Genomic DNA, 14,301 nt, shown 5'->3' with positions numbered 1-14,301 from the left:
TATGTTTAGCGAAGCCATGAGGTGGATGGTGCTGTTTATGACGAGATTCATGCATTTAGTTACTCACGAAGTTATGAACAATATAGTGGAAGTTGATACCCATGATACGCTAGCAAATATGGTCAAATGTAGCTTCAGGGAGCCATAACCTATGCGATGAGTTCCCGGTGCAATCTAGCTAATGTAACCAAGTACAGGAGCACTCTTGATTTGACCATAAATTTGATGATGTATTAAAGTCTTTTCACGTAACTCAAACCACAACACCTCGTCCATTCACATTTGACACCGAATGCCTGCCGCCGAAGTAGTCAAATAATCACTCGACCTTAACATCAGCTATAAGGTCGTACAGGGTCACAGTGCAGTTTCTTAACGGCAATGGTGGCACACCAGTGTATTTTTTAGATGTCAAATTATAAACGTATGTTGCTATCTTGTGCTATCCGATTCAAACATCTCCATTCAATGTACCTCAATACCGTTGGGTACTCCATTCGTAACACCATTCGTTACCTCCTTCGCTACACCATTGGTATGCCCAGTCTCTACTGCTGGCTTCAGAGTGGCTTCGAAGCTCAACATCTCAGCAATTTGAGCTTCGATACTCTTCTTGGCCGCATCAGTGGGTTCCACATAAGGCCTCCTTGGCTTGAGCTTGTCTCCGGCACCCTTGATCCCGGCAGCCTTTGCCGTGCTAAGTGTTGCAGCGTACTTCACTGATGCGATACCCGCCTTACACGGTTGCTCGGCGAGTGCAGCCTTCTTATGCAAAGCCATAGCTTCTTGAAATTTGCCCTGTTGATAGAGATTGTAGATGTGCACTATCGTCTTGGGGACTACATTGGCGAAGCCGGCAATGGTACCATGAGACCCAGCTGCGAGACCTCCGATCAAGAAGTCAGACTGGCCGCCGTAGATAGAGAAACGTTCCTCTGGAAGCTCAGCTGCAAGACGCGTGATCTTGGCCACAGCTCCGCATGTGAGTTTGACGCCGACAATGTTGTTGTGCTTTTTGGCCAAGGCAGCAATGGTGGCGGAGTCCAAGTCGATACCATTGCAAACGACAGGGAAGTTGTAGATGACGATGGGAAGCTGGCTCTTTGCGGCTACATCATCAAAGAAGTTATTAACAACTTCCGGTGTCGTTTGCTTGCCAAAATAAGCAGGAGGTAGAAGCAGAACATAGTTGGCTCCAGCGTCAGCTGCATCGCCGATGAACTCGAGGACTTGCTTCGTTGAGTGTCCGCCGACACCAGCCATGATGGGGAAGTCAGGTCCGCAGGCTCTACGAGCTGTTTGCAACAACTCCTTGCGTTCTTCACGCGTCAATAAGAAGGTTTCGGCGTTTGTGCCGAGAACAACAAGGCCTGCCAGACCCGTCTTGGACAGATATGAGTAATAGGCCGCTTGAGAATCGGTGTCTAGGGTATCGGTGTCATGATCGAAGAATGTGATAGCAGGCGCCCATACGCCGCTTGGTGGTGCTCTTGGTGAGGACATACTGATGAAAGATGATGCTGAAAAAGTCTATAATTCTTAGAATGCACTAAACACAGGGGTCCAGCTACTTAAAAGCGCTGAGAAATGGCAATCTACCTTATGTCTATGCTCCGGTACTACTGAGAGCCGCGCCAGTCTCTCCACCTTCGGATCAAGGTCAGCAGGAGCATTTTGTTCCTATTTGTTGCTCGGGTATGCATGCCATGCAAGTTTTAGCGGATGATGCCCGTTGAAACTTGATCACGTACTGGATAAGCTTCCGTGGAGCGCACCTCCATGCAGCCGTTTCCAGCGAGTTGTGGGGGATAATTAGCGTATGCGACGGAAAAGTAGGAGAGGGGTTAGGGTAAATACCTTTTCCGCTAAGTCAGCATAAACATTGCCGATCCCCCGCATAACACTGGCTATCTCGCTGGCTGATGACCGTGGGTTGCGGAGATTTGACCAGGCCTTGGTCTGTCGATTAGATAATATGCAGTGACCAAATGAGCAGCAATCTTCTAAGAATTGGGGATGCGGAATGCCTATCCCGGCACTAATTGTGACAGCCTGCTTCTATGAGCTAGTGTGCCTCTTCAACTAGTGGAATGCTATCATTGGGTTTGCCACTTCGATGACTACCATAGTACGGCACCCATGCCAAAGGCAAGGTCATCAATTGGCGAATGGATAGTTCATGTTGACTCCATTTCTGATCCGAACAAAATTGATTCAATGTCATATTAGCTGAGAAAACACAGGCAAGATGTCAGATTAGTTAAATATTGTAAATAGCACAAATCTGCGAATGTATTGTGATCAACCGCACTTCAAGGTTTGTCATATTTCGTCTATTTCACTATTCTACTATAGTCACAAATCTACGACTTTCTGTGCATAACAGTTGCCGCGGCCTGGTGGTTGGGGAATATCAAGGTATCCGCAATAACAACGTTTTCCCTTCTACCAGCAGCAAAGACAATCGCCTCAGCAATATCATCTGGTGTCAAAGGCTCACATCCACTACATTCAGTTAGTATCTCCATTCTCTAGACAGGGATCCATTATCACTTACGCGTATACGGCATCTGCCTTTGACTTATCGCCATAGAATCTCACGACAGAGAACTCGGTCTCTACCTGACCAGGATCAATCCTGATAATACGAACACGCTTTGAAATAAGCTCCTTGCGCAAGCTCTCCGTGAAGGAGTGGATTGCGGCCTTGGTAGCACAGTAAATGCTGCCGCCAGGATATGGCTCACGGCCGGCGATGGAACCAATGTTGATGATGTCACCAGCTCCCTCGCCGTTGTTGCGCTTGAGCATACTGGGCAGGACAGCTTGTGTCATGTTGATCAAGCCAGTGACGTTGGTAGCAAACATAACGTTGACATCCTCTTCCTTGATCTCGGGTGCCTTGTCGACACCCTTAACAAGACCGCTGCAGTTCTTGTCAGCGCAATCGTTCCTGGATAACCATTGATTACTTACGCGTTGTTCACCAAGACGTCGATCTCGCTAAACTCAGCAGGAAGCTTGCTCAAGAAAGAGCGCACTTCATCGGGCTTGCTGACATCCAGTTGCGCCGGATGCACCTTGACGCCATCACCGACTTCCTTGACGATATCTTCAGCGATTTGTCGAAGACTATCGATTCGGCGAGCTGTAAGAACCAGCTTCAAGTTCTTTGGGCTTGTTCGAGCGAATTCAAAAGCTGTAGACTTTCCAATGCCGGATGAAGCTCCGGTGATGAGAACAGTCTTGCCTTCAAGGCGCTTAGAAACTGCGGATGCCATGTTTGGAGGGGATATGATTTTGTTGAAAGGGTATACGTGAAAGTGTCGTGGCTCTCTAAATGTCTGGTTGGATGAAGATAAATACCTACTCTAATTGACTGTTGGGAAGTGTGAAGACAGACGTGGAACTCATGCATGTCCCTCTTTCCGCTCCAACCACAGACATCTGTTACCTAGAGCGGATTCGTGATAGGACAGGGATCCTCGGGTCAGCTTTTCCGACACCGAGACTCGGCTTTAGTTCCGGTGGCTGGAAAAGGAAAAGGTGATATCCGCAAACTGGAGAATAAGCCGTGGACTACAACCGAGGCTAACCATGTATCATGTAGGGGAATTCAGATACAACAGTTTCATAGCAAAAATTATCATTAGATCAGAAGCTCTCATATGGTCAGAAGAGAATCATATCCTAAACACCTCATCATCGAGGAATGCATCAAGATTGCCCAATCCTGATGAGACCATGGACGCAAACTGACCCCATCCTGAAAAGTCAACACCAGACATGCCATTATAGTCAACCCCATTCTCCCCCATTAAATCAGTATAAGATGTCTTGTCACTCGGGGTATCCATCGTGAGAAGGTTGGACTGAAAGCCGCCCTCTTGCGAATGGCCATCCATGGTTCCAAAGGCAGTTGTTGATGAGTGCATTTTGTTCATTTGACGTAGTGCTTCAACGCGTAGCTCTTCTAATAGAAAGCAGTATCGCTCAGATAAAGATCCCTTCTCAACCATGATTGTCATGTGAGACTGACATCGTGTAGCCGCTGTGAAGTACTCTATGTACGTCTCAGGTGGCGATGCCCATTTTTGGATCACGTATATATACATCACCATGGCCGCAGTAAATGCAAAATATGCCGTGACCTGAATCCATTTAGCTTGTATATGACTACAAAATCATGTATTACTTACCCAGAATGCGCGGAACATTTGCCCATGTTCTGTCATCTCGTCGATAAGACCGACCGTGTTCATAGCAGCTTGTAGACACTTTTGAACGCTCTCTTGCGTCGAAGCGTCACTAACACTCTGTCTTCTATTCTGACGCGAGATCTTTGCAAAGTTGTTAAGTACTGCTTGTCGGTGTATAAGGATGATAGCGTGCCAGTAAGTCATGTTAAGAACGTTACGCTGTCGCTGTACAATGGGTACAAGAAATGTTGTACTAAAGTAATCCGCATCGAGAAACTGGGAGAACTCGGCTCGCCAGTCACTCAAATCTTGAGAAATGCGTTGCGTTTCTTCTGTCCGACGGCTGACGGATATAGGCTTGACTGAGTAAAGGGCTCGAAGTATATGCCCAATGATGCGTGCGAGTCTGTGGCGCGGGTTAATATCTTCATTTGTCTTTGCTTGGGTGAATCTCTTACTTCATATGTCCGAGAGGCGCAAGCATAACTGAGTAGCCTTTGGTAGAGCCAGTAAGATTTATGTGATCCTTTGTGATATCGCTATCGTCCACACAAGCAGGAAGCTCGGTATCGATATCGTCATCATGGAAGTTTCGTGGTCTACCAAGGGACACACTGAGGTATGCATCCAGCGTATAAGCACACCAGAAGGTTCGACGGCGACTTTCGACTTCAATATGATTCAGCCCACTCATGACGCCGGGCCGTTTGTTTCGGTTAAGACCAATAGCAAGGGCGAGGTTGGTGACGATACCGAATTGACTCCAACAGTGATTGACTCGAGACTGGGTACCCAGATAATAGCATTGTAGAAGGCGTGCTTGTACGCTTGTTAGGCGTATAGAGCCACTTTCTTTGGAGAGCTGATGTTCAGCTGCCAGATAGTATCTAGCGCTATATGACGTGCGTTAGCATTGGAACACGGCCTCGATTGGGCAACTAACCTTAGATCCGAAGGCCCCGGCCTGTCACCTTCGGGCATATACACCCTCGCATGGGCCAGAATCATGAATAACAGGGCGACCTTGGCAGCAGAGTTGTTCGGATCACGCATGGTCCCAAGCGTCTCATAGAATTCGGTAAACCACTCCTGGATGGTGGGTCGATGCAGGAACCGGTACGTAGGCATGGCAAAGTCAAAGTACCGGTCGATCAGGCGCTGAGCATCCTCTTTTGGAAGCATCATGCAAAAGTTCGGATCATAGTCAGGGTTACGAAGGGGTGCATCGCCAAAGGTAAAGATACTTCCTGGTCCGGAGAAGGAAATAGCTTGGTGTAACCTTTTCTGCACCCTAAGTAGGAAAGACACGCCTGAGGCTGGTCCGATATAATGTCCTTGAAGATCCTCTTGGGATGGTTCAGGGGATTGCTGCACGGATGCTACAGCCCTTGAAGCAGTACCGTCCTGTGCTAAAGCGTTAGATGACATTCCATAGTCCTGTAGCTCCACAGCTTGGTGCGTTGTCTCGTGAGACGGGCCGGCCATGTACTGCTGACTCAGGTCTGCAGGACTGCTATGCTCGCTACCAGCCATTGTATCCTGTGCCGCGACAGCTATCGTCTCGACTGCGTCCTCATCTGCAGATGGAATCACCGGGAGACGTCCTCTTGCATAGGCCGAGTTAAAAGTACAAGAAGCCCTTGTTCGAATACAGAATTTGCAAGGTTGCATGCCATTGCACTTGATCTTACGCCTGCGCAGGTTAGCCCACGAGTTAATTCCCTACACCAGGCAGTTATGTTTACTTCTTGCAGCCATCACACGCCCTTGTGACTCTAACTCTTTCACCATTCTTTTTCCGCTTCTTAGAGATATGCCCATTGTTGCTGCTATCTTCTGAAGGGGCCGAGAGAATCGGACGTTCCAAAGTCATTGGAGGCAGGGCGTTTCAATTGTGGGGAGAGGAATTGCTGAATCAATTGACTGTGAGACTATGAGAACGGAAAAGTGAGAGATTATCTGGAGGATTAACCGGAAAAGTGTTTGGGGGAGTACATGGATAAATGGCTTATGCTCCAACCCCGCAATAGACATGCATCACGTGTATCCCTTGTCGTTCTCCCGAGGATAACTTTCCGCAACCCTTGTCCGTCATCTCATGTTGATTCATAACTGGTTTTCGGTTGCTGAGTACGTGTTCATTACTATGCAGACACATGACGGGGTCAATTAATAGGTTCCGTGGGCTGATCAATCCGATACTTCCTTTCCTCTACTCTCTATGGCACGTAGACTACAGTCTATTAATTTAATCTTGGTTTTATTTAACAATACTTCGTATGCTTTGAAGAGTTTCTGGCTCGTTAAAACTTCATTCAAGTCTGTTTAGGACGCAATAATTCTAATCCCTTCATCTCGAACTCATCGCCGAACTGCAAAAGAGATCTCCATCGTGGTGGAATAGCTTCCGCTCCATCCCTCGCGCCTAAAAGTCCACCTGCGACGGCAGCATTCGTATCTGTATCATGTCCAATGCTCACAACATCGACTACAATGTCCTCCAAACTTCTTTGATCCAAGATAGCTGCTATAGCAAGGGATAGACTCTCAAGCACGTACCCACTGCACCGTCCTCTGAGCCTAGGCGATGGCCCCTCGCGAGCCATTCTTGCAATGTCCAGTTCTTCTCCAAGTTCTATCGCCTCGTATACAACACCCTGCTTGCGTTCGAGCTTCTCTGCAACGGCAAGGCCCGCCTTGATAGCTTCTTGTACAGGGACTAGGTTGATGAGCTTGGAAACAATAGTGTTGTAAGCTGCACATGATATGGTGCATCGTGTGTCGTCATGGGTGATTTTGCTGATACGCTGACTCTCTTCAATCAGCCTTTTGGGTTCTGTTTGGAACAGGCCAGTTGGAATGCAACGCATCAGACTTCCATTTCCGGCGCCTCCTTGTCCACCTCCAGCTTTGTCCGGATCTCTTGTGGTCTCATATAAGTCTAATCCAATCCGAGTGGTTCCACCAATGTCTTCAGGGCCGCTTCCCTTTTCTCTATCAGGCCAGTCGCCGTGCAACCAATCGATAAAATGATCGCCAGCCAGACGGCCGACATCCTGGTCAATACCACGGTAATAGCGGTCATGATAAGCCAATAACACCCCTCGAGTCATATCTGTATCGTCTGTCGCGTGCCCTGCTGGCCAGTGGAATGGACCTCCGCCAACGATATCTCGAAGGCCATTTGGATATTTGCGGGTGATGGCTTTATTAAGAGAGAATTCCACCGTCGCGCCCAGTGAGTCACCTGCGTGGACGCCAAGTAGAGCGCCAATGACGCGGGACTCTCTAGGCGAAAGCTGTATATTGGCAAGGGGAGATGTCATGTTGGTTTCTGAAGTGAAGTTGTTTGTTTAGCACGAATGCTTTAGGCTTACGCTGATGATTTATATTGTTGACAAGTGGGGCTCAAGGCTGACTGACAGTCATGTCAGTAGATCCATGCTGCTGCTGCCTTGCCTGTCTTTGAGGCGGAGCTTCGGTTGGCTCTAACTCTGTCGTTTCAATTGGGTACCGCCTCTTACATACAATCGCTAGTGACCCACCACTCTACTGAGCATTGCCGTCTCTTTTCATGGACTATGACTGTCCTTAAGCTGCAGCCTGGCTAGCAGTCGTGGGTGCGGTGCCTCAAAGGCGTTTAGTGTCTTCCCAGTGAGAATCTGCACTAAAGATATTAGGTTGGTGCTAGAAGCCTGCAGGTATAACGCGCTTCGGTGATAACGTTAATCTCCAGATCACCACGAAGATAATTGCTATCACCGACCTGATGGTAATATGACGGAGGCGAATTCATTCGTCCCATGGTATTAATAAGTCACAACATCTCCCTAACAACAGGTTTGACTACTGCAGCACCCTAAGATAGCAACACTCAAGATGTCATCGACCAAAGGTCTTGTTCTCGTCACTGGAGCCAATGGGTTCATCGGTGCACGCACTGTTGAAGCCTTTCTTGCTGCAGGTTATCTTGTCCGCGCAGCAGTTCGAAGCGAATCTTCAGCCTCCAGTCTTGTCTCGGCATTGCCTGACTACGCCTCGTCTGGTCACCTCAAGACAACTATAATTCCCGACATCACTACTACTGGGGCATTTGATGATGCGGTAAAGGGCGCGACAGCAATTTCTCATCTCGCTGCCCCGGTCGACTTTTCCAACAGAGACATGAACTACGTCATCAATTCCTCCGTGCAGGGCACCCTCAGTATTTTGGAGTCTGGCATCAAAGAACCTGGATTGAAGTCTTTTGTCTACATGTCGTCCATTGTGACTGTCAGAGGACAAGCGCCCAAATATCCAGATAAGGGTTACACGGAAGAAGATTGGAATGATCAGATCGAAGACGCGCTCTCCAAAGCTGGAGCAGACGCGACAGGACACCAGATCTATGTTGCTAGCAAACTAAAGGCAGAACGGGCATTCTGGGAGTTCCGAAAAAAGCATGCGGATAAAGTCAACTTTACTATGACAGCTGTCAACCCAGTCTGGGTAGCTGGTCCACCATTAATCTTGCCCAAAGACCCCGAGAAGCTCAGCGAGACAGCCATTGTTGCTTATCGCATCATGAACGGTCAGGATATGCCCACCGTGGGACCTGGAAACGGAACACACGTCGACGTACGCGATGTCGCCAGGCTTATTGTTTTTTCAGTTGAGAGAAAGCAAGTTGCTGATTGTCAACGATACATCGCCGGCGGTAGCTGCAACTACGCCAACATTCAAGCTTACCGCGACTTGTTGCGCAAGGCGTACCCTGACAGGCAAAATGTTATTAGTGAGGGTGATCCCGGGAAGGGATACAAACAGGACTACAGCACGCCTGATGGCGGCTTCTTGGTCGATGGGAGCAAGGCCGTCGAAGCAACAAGCCAGAACTGGATTTCGTTTGATCAAATGACCTTAGATTCCGCGAAGGCGTATGAGAAGTATTTCTGAACAACTTTATTACTTATGTCGTCGTCAAAATGCATAGTAATAGTATTATTTCTGAGTGATGGCTAAAACATGTCGCTTAAACTTCATTCCGTATCTGGTTCGTCCCACAAGTTGATGAGCCAATTTCAGTTCATGTGTTCCAGAGTTTGCATGCTAGTAAAGCTGCTTTGTCTCATGCGATTTCTCCTTCTTATCATTTTCAGTGGACCTTTCCTCCTCCTCCTTCTTCTTGTTGGCCCTCTTCTGTCTTAATTTCTTTATTTGTCGCGCAAGAGCGTAAGCTGGCTCAGTTGCTACCACCACTGGACAAGAGAAGATTGTATTTGAAAAATGGTTGAGGTTTGTATCGCCGCCGTTGACGTGCTCGCCTTTGGGATCTTGCATACGCGGGTCTTTGCTTGTGAAAGGCAGTGGATGAGGACGAAAGTTGGCCATGGTGTTGTTGGATCCCGGAATAACGCGATACAGACTAAGGACTGGAAATAAAAAGTTATGTTTGGTCGGTTGTGGACGAGATGAAGAATGATATTTGTTATCTGATTATGCTATGTCACCGTGCAGGATGAAGTTGAAAGCAACAAGACATTGTCATTGTCGATCTCAACCCGATTACAAAAACGGCGAATGGCGCTTCGCAAAAAGCTATCTAGTTGACCAATGGCTATGCCGAATACACTCTCTGGCCCCCAAGTGACATGTTGATTCTGCCTTGTTTTTTGGAACTACAAGCCAAGTCAATAGGGCTACAGCCTTCTAAGGTTGAATGCTTGACTTGTACGTCATGATAGTGATTGTTATCGATAAGAGAGAGTTCTTGTCATCTTGGGCTAGGGCAATTCTCATCAGAATGAATCCGATCTGCTTCCGTGGCCAACCAACATGAAGATGCAATGCACAAAGAAGTATAAGCAAATACCTAGGTACTGTGGTCTAGTTGGTTATGACATCTCGTTAACACCGAGAAGGTCCCCGGTTCGAGCCCGGGCAGAACCTCATTTTTTGCCTGGTCGACTTCTGTCCTATGCTTGACTATGGTACACCGATCTTTTTGATACTAGAACCGAGTCTCCAAGGTCTCAAAGCTGCTCCAGAGGACTAGAGGCGAAGCGAATGACTTTTTTTAACCGGCAATTGCTGCTCCAGTACTCAAGACACAATCTCTGGCCGCTAACAAAATGCCACAAAAATAAGACACAACAGGATATTCACGGTTCAGACCAGACCCATTTCCCCGCAACGTCCCTTCTCAATTTTCTTCCATTCCTCTCAAGTAACCCGTGATACTTTATTACCCCATGAAAACACCAACCCCGCCAAAACAGATCCACGAACCCGGGGGAAGTCGGGGGGCTAGACCGGGCCGGTGTTGACTTATTAGCTAACGGTTTCCTCCACAGTCAATAAAGTCTGAGTTTTAACTCCTGCATCTCGACGCCACTGTGCATAGTGTAGCAGTTGCCGTAGACGAAGGGTAATTTTTACATAACCGTTGAGACGTGACTGTAAAAAGAGATGAAAATATTGCTAGCAGGTGGAGAGGGGATGAATTATAAAAGAGTGATGTGCCAAGTCCAAAGACATAAGTATCTTGAGATATACAATAAGCTCGATATTCTTAAACATATCTTTTGCTATACCAAAAGACACCATGGCTGCTAAAAGTATTGAGGAGATCCGATGTCATTCACCTGCACCATCGGGCCTGGGGCAGCATATCGGCAATCCTGTCAGTGTGTCTCTTCCGTACATATAAGAATTTCACTGACATAGTTTGTCGCAGTCCCCTCTCGCTATGGGCACGTTTGCAACCACACTGTTGACACTATCTCTATCCATGATGGGCTTCCGCGGAGTTGAGACTCAGACTATTTTCATTGGTAACCTGTGCTTTGCTGCCGGTCTATGCATGTTTGTATCTGCTCAATGGGAGATGGCTCGCGGCAACACATTTGGCTACTCTGCACTGAGTGCCTATGGTAAGTTTTTTAAACAGATTTGTTCGTCCCATAACTAACCAAACTCTTTAGCCGTATTCTATGGTGGATACGGAGTCATCCTCTGCCCATCACTTGGAGTTCTTGAATCCTATGGAGGAGCAACTCCTGAATACCACAACGCTCTTGGATTCTACGTTCTTAGTTTGTTTCCTTCCATCATCAAATTAGCCTGTCAGGAACTAATCAAGAATCTAGTCTGGGCGGTCCTCACTCTATTCTTCATGCTGGGATCAGCACCCATGTAAGTATTTCATCGGCAGGTCTACCGGTTTGGACATTGATAAGTTTTAGTAACCTCGTTTCGTTTGGCATCTTCACGACGATTTTCTTCTGCTTCACTCTTGACGCAGCTTCGAACTTTGCTCACGCTGACGGAAAGCTCGAGGTAGCCAAGGCTTTGATGAAGGCTGCTGGCGTTTTTGGATTCATCTCGGGTCTGTTGGGCTATTACAGCTGTGCGGCCTCGATGTGTGCTGATGCGCTTCCTTTTGAGCTACCTTGTGGTGATACCTCGAGGTTCTTCAGGAAGAACAGGAAGCAGCTATAGGAAAGTTGAGCGAAAAAGCGTCTGTCGTCTTGGATGTAGACCAAAACAGGTGAAGAATAAAGTATTATATTTCTCTAGTCAATAAATAGAGCCAGCGTCAGTGAAAACCTTTGACATGACAAATACTTTTATATGCCAATTATTTGTCCTTCTTTGTATCATTCTCGTCTCCTTTGATCTCCTGCCAATCTGCATCGCCAACAGTTGTTGACTCTTTGACCTTCAAGGAAGGTGTCGTCGAAGATGGATCATGCGGCGTCATGCTCCACAGATTGAGAATAAGTAAAATTTGCGTCCCGACAATTATAACACCAAGCCCCAAGACAATGGCCCATCCGAGTAGTATGACAGCAGTAAGAGGGGAATATAGGACAAACCCAAGCATGCGTGGTTTGATGCTGGGATACGTGCGATTGACCAGGCCGAAAGTAATTCGCCAAGCTGACTTGAGAACCCAAGAGCCGTGGAGGAGGTGTAGGGGTAGGACCAAGCTGGCGAGTAGGAAAATGAGGTATTGACGGAGACGGGAATTAATACGGTATCTGAGCCAGAAGACTGATGGCCGAGGGCTGATTTTGGCTTGCTCTTCAGGTGTTGAGTCGAAGAAGTCGACTTGCTTGGCTGACCACCAGCAATTGACAAGGATCAAGATAGCGAGTGTCCAGAAGACATCGCTCTGGAGGTACTCGTAGCGCGCAGAGTCATTGTACCACGACGACTGATAGGATGGGAGAGAAACTTTGATGCGCATGGTCATGATTATTGATGTAGGTAGAATGAGATGAATAGTTGAGTGTGATAAGAGATATCCTTACGCATCAAAGATGCAGGGGCAGGCTTTAATAAATCGACCATCGCTAAACGGCTGCCTGGATGGTTACCTCACTGCTTATTGTACTCCGCATCATCCGCGTCTGAACAGATGCTATTGGTTGTCTTGTGGTGATCCGTTGGGGGCTAACTACTGATCTTCTGGTGAGATTACGATCCAAGCCAATACATTTATCGGTCGGTCATTGAAGAATGCCTTGCCAATTGAAAGTCTCGGGTATACAGGGCGTAAATGAAAAAACAAAGACTGCCAATTGCGTACAACTTTGGCTATTGTTGTAACTAAGAAGGAATCGCAGATCAACTACGGGCTACTCTTAGCGCATTGAGTCGTCGCTTTTACCACTGGTGCTTGTGTTTTAGGGCATACTTTAGAGATGACCCCTGCAAACAAGTCGGGCAGTCACTGGACTAGACTGGACTTGTGTTTACGGCTAGATTAGTAGTTAACTACTGCTTTACTGTTGATCAAACTCAGATGCCCCGTCCATCAATTATCACATCAACAACGCAAAGTGTGGTCGCGTCACAGCCTGCATAAAGACTGACCACTCTCCTGTGTTTTCTACTCCCAACGTGCAGCAAACGGTGGTTTTTCTAATTTGGGTGCCTGGCCAGCTGAACTCGTTACCGTGGAGATCAACTCTCGGCAGCTCGCGCCATTTCTTTGACTCGTAGCCTGACAGGCGACCGTTAAAATGAGCGTTTTTAACTTTAATCGATGGCAATAAAGAAGACTTAAGCAACGCAACCACAAAGATAAACTCATTTTCCACTCAAATCCTTCAACATGACACACAATTGTCATGTACCTCTTGAGATTACCCTTCAGATACTTGAGGCAGATATACCTGAAGGCCGTCCCAATCGCACCCTCGATGTTTCAAAACCCAATATGCAGCAGCTTCTCACTTGGGCCAAAGTATGTCGTGCTACGTATGAGCCTGCTATACAGTTTCTACGACAGCATTGCATATACTTCGACTCCGCTTCTCGTTTACGAAAGTTTTTACAGTGCCTGGGCGCGGAAGAAGATGGAGTATCATCCTCTACTCTCCCCAAGACTATGCGACTGTGTCATGTGTCAACAGTTTATCTGGGCCTCGGCATGGAGGAAATTCAGACTGTTGAGACGAGCGCAACAATCAGGGATCTACTCGTCACACTCGGTGGCTCAGTACGCCGTCTCGTCGTTGACCTGCCCTACCGCTGGATTACACAGGAACACAGTATCGATCCACACATAGATACTTTGTTCTCTCAGGGTCTACGAGCACTCACCAACCTTGAAGAGTTTACGACATTGGGCGGCCTACCTTCACTGGAGTTCTGGAGAGACGGGTTTGACATCGGTCAAATGTGGCCAAGGCTGCGTCGAGTAGCTGGATTCAAGATGAACCTGGCTGAGGAATCGCTTTGGTCCAACGTCGCCAGAGATCGCACCATCGAACATCTTGTAATAACCATGCCACAAATTTCGCGTCGGAATAAGTGGAACATCAAACGGGCAATTGGTGGGAAGGCATGGAAGAATGAAGAAGGTGGTGACTCTACGCATGCTCGACCTCTCAGAGTTGTCGTTGCCCAGCATAAGTATACTGCCCCCATGCTTGACACACGAGATGAAAACATTCACGATCCCGAGGGGCTCATCGATTTGTCCATGTTTGAGATACCCGTCATTCCAAAAGAGGTTGACTGGTTATGCAAGGACTGGCTAGTCATGTCGGCCAGAGACGATACTCTGTGGGAATGACGAGTTCTATCTAAGCCTTGAAATTATAGAAATGCC

General features: G+C 47.5%; 9 protein-coding genes across 9 annotated transcripts; 3 read left to right on the top strand and 6 right to left on the bottom strand.

Annotated features, from left to right (window-relative positions):
- Positions 1 to 465: 465 nt before the first annotated feature.
- FSST1_008019 (dihydrodipicolinate synthase family protein) lies at positions 466 to 1,503 on the bottom strand (the record flags this gene model as incomplete). The annotated part of the gene is made up of 1 exon (XM_083224860.1): positions 466 to 1,503. One exon carries the CDS (start codon positions 1,501 to 1,503, stop codon positions 466 to 468), a length of 1,038 nt encoding a protein of 345 aa, XP_083083980.1.
- An 860-nt stretch (positions 1,504 to 2,363) lies between these two features.
- On the bottom strand, positions 2,364 to 3,281 carry FSST1_008018 (uncharacterized protein; the record flags this gene model as incomplete). The annotated part of the gene is made up of 3 exons (XM_083224859.1): positions 2,364 to 2,505; positions 2,558 to 2,926; positions 2,977 to 3,281. The coding sequence occupies 3 exons, from the start codon at positions 3,279 to 3,281 to the stop codon at positions 2,364 to 2,366; spliced, it is 816 nt and encodes a 271-aa protein (XP_083083979.1).
- Positions 3,282 to 3,683: 402 nt separating this feature from the next.
- FSST1_008017 (transcription factor domain-containing protein) lies at positions 3,684 to 6,072 on the bottom strand (the record flags this gene model as incomplete). The annotated part of the gene is made up of 5 exons (XM_083224858.1): positions 3,684 to 4,151; positions 4,200 to 4,605; positions 4,658 to 5,092; positions 5,143 to 5,892; positions 5,945 to 6,072. The coding sequence occupies 5 exons, from the start codon at positions 6,070 to 6,072 to the stop codon at positions 3,684 to 3,686; spliced, it is 2,187 nt and encodes a 728-aa protein (XP_083083978.1).
- A 442-nt stretch (positions 6,073 to 6,514) lies between these two features.
- On the bottom strand, positions 6,515 to 7,525 carry FSST1_008016 (ADP-ribosylation/Crystallin J1; the record flags this gene model as incomplete). The annotated part of the gene is made up of 1 exon (XM_083224857.1): positions 6,515 to 7,525. One exon carries the CDS (start codon positions 7,523 to 7,525, stop codon positions 6,515 to 6,517), a length of 1,011 nt encoding a protein of 336 aa, XP_083083977.1.
- A 553-nt stretch (positions 7,526 to 8,078) lies between these two features.
- Positions 8,079 to 9,134, top strand: FSST1_008015 (uncharacterized protein; the record flags this gene model as incomplete). Its single annotated transcript, XM_083224856.1, has 1 exon — positions 8,079 to 9,134. One exon carries the CDS (start codon positions 8,079 to 8,081, stop codon positions 9,132 to 9,134), a length of 1,056 nt encoding a protein of 351 aa, XP_083083976.1.
- Positions 9,135 to 9,287: 153 nt separating this feature from the next.
- On the bottom strand, positions 9,288 to 9,569 carry FSST1_008014 (uncharacterized protein; the record flags this gene model as incomplete). Its single annotated transcript, XM_083224855.1, has 1 exon — positions 9,288 to 9,569. One exon carries the CDS (start codon positions 9,567 to 9,569, stop codon positions 9,288 to 9,290), a length of 282 nt encoding a protein of 93 aa, XP_083083975.1.
- Positions 9,570 to 10,782: 1,213 nt separating this feature from the next.
- FSST1_008013 (GPR1/FUN34/yaaH family-domain-containing protein) lies at positions 10,783 to 11,678 on the top strand (the record flags this gene model as incomplete). Its single annotated transcript, XM_083224854.1, has 5 exons — positions 10,783 to 10,860; positions 10,915 to 11,110; positions 11,162 to 11,272; positions 11,327 to 11,372; positions 11,423 to 11,678. 5 exons carry the CDS (start codon positions 10,783 to 10,785, stop codon positions 11,676 to 11,678), a joined length of 687 nt encoding a protein of 228 aa, XP_083083974.1.
- Positions 11,679 to 11,817: 139 nt separating this feature from the next.
- On the bottom strand, positions 11,818 to 12,435 carry FSST1_008012 (uncharacterized protein; the record flags this gene model as incomplete). The annotated part of the gene is made up of 1 exon (XM_083224852.1): positions 11,818 to 12,435. The coding sequence occupies one exon, from the start codon at positions 12,433 to 12,435 to the stop codon at positions 11,818 to 11,820; it is 618 nt and encodes a 205-aa protein (XP_083083973.1).
- Positions 12,436 to 13,299: 864 nt separating this feature from the next.
- FSST1_008011 (uncharacterized protein) lies at positions 13,300 to 14,265 on the top strand (the record flags this gene model as incomplete). Its single annotated transcript, XM_083223867.1, has 1 exon — positions 13,300 to 14,265. One exon carries the CDS (start codon positions 13,300 to 13,302, stop codon positions 14,263 to 14,265), a length of 966 nt encoding a protein of 321 aa, XP_083083972.1.
- Positions 14,266 to 14,301: the final 36 nt, after the last annotated feature.

Source organism: Fusarium sambucinum, chromosome II, assembly GCF_050947815.1.
Source record: "Fusarium sambucinum isolate potato_lamoka chromosome II, whole genome shotgun sequence".
Taxonomy (NCBI): domain Eukaryota; kingdom Fungi; phylum Ascomycota; class Sordariomycetes; order Hypocreales; family Nectriaceae; genus Fusarium; species Fusarium sambucinum.
This window is presented reverse-complemented; position numbering and strand designations above follow the sequence as displayed.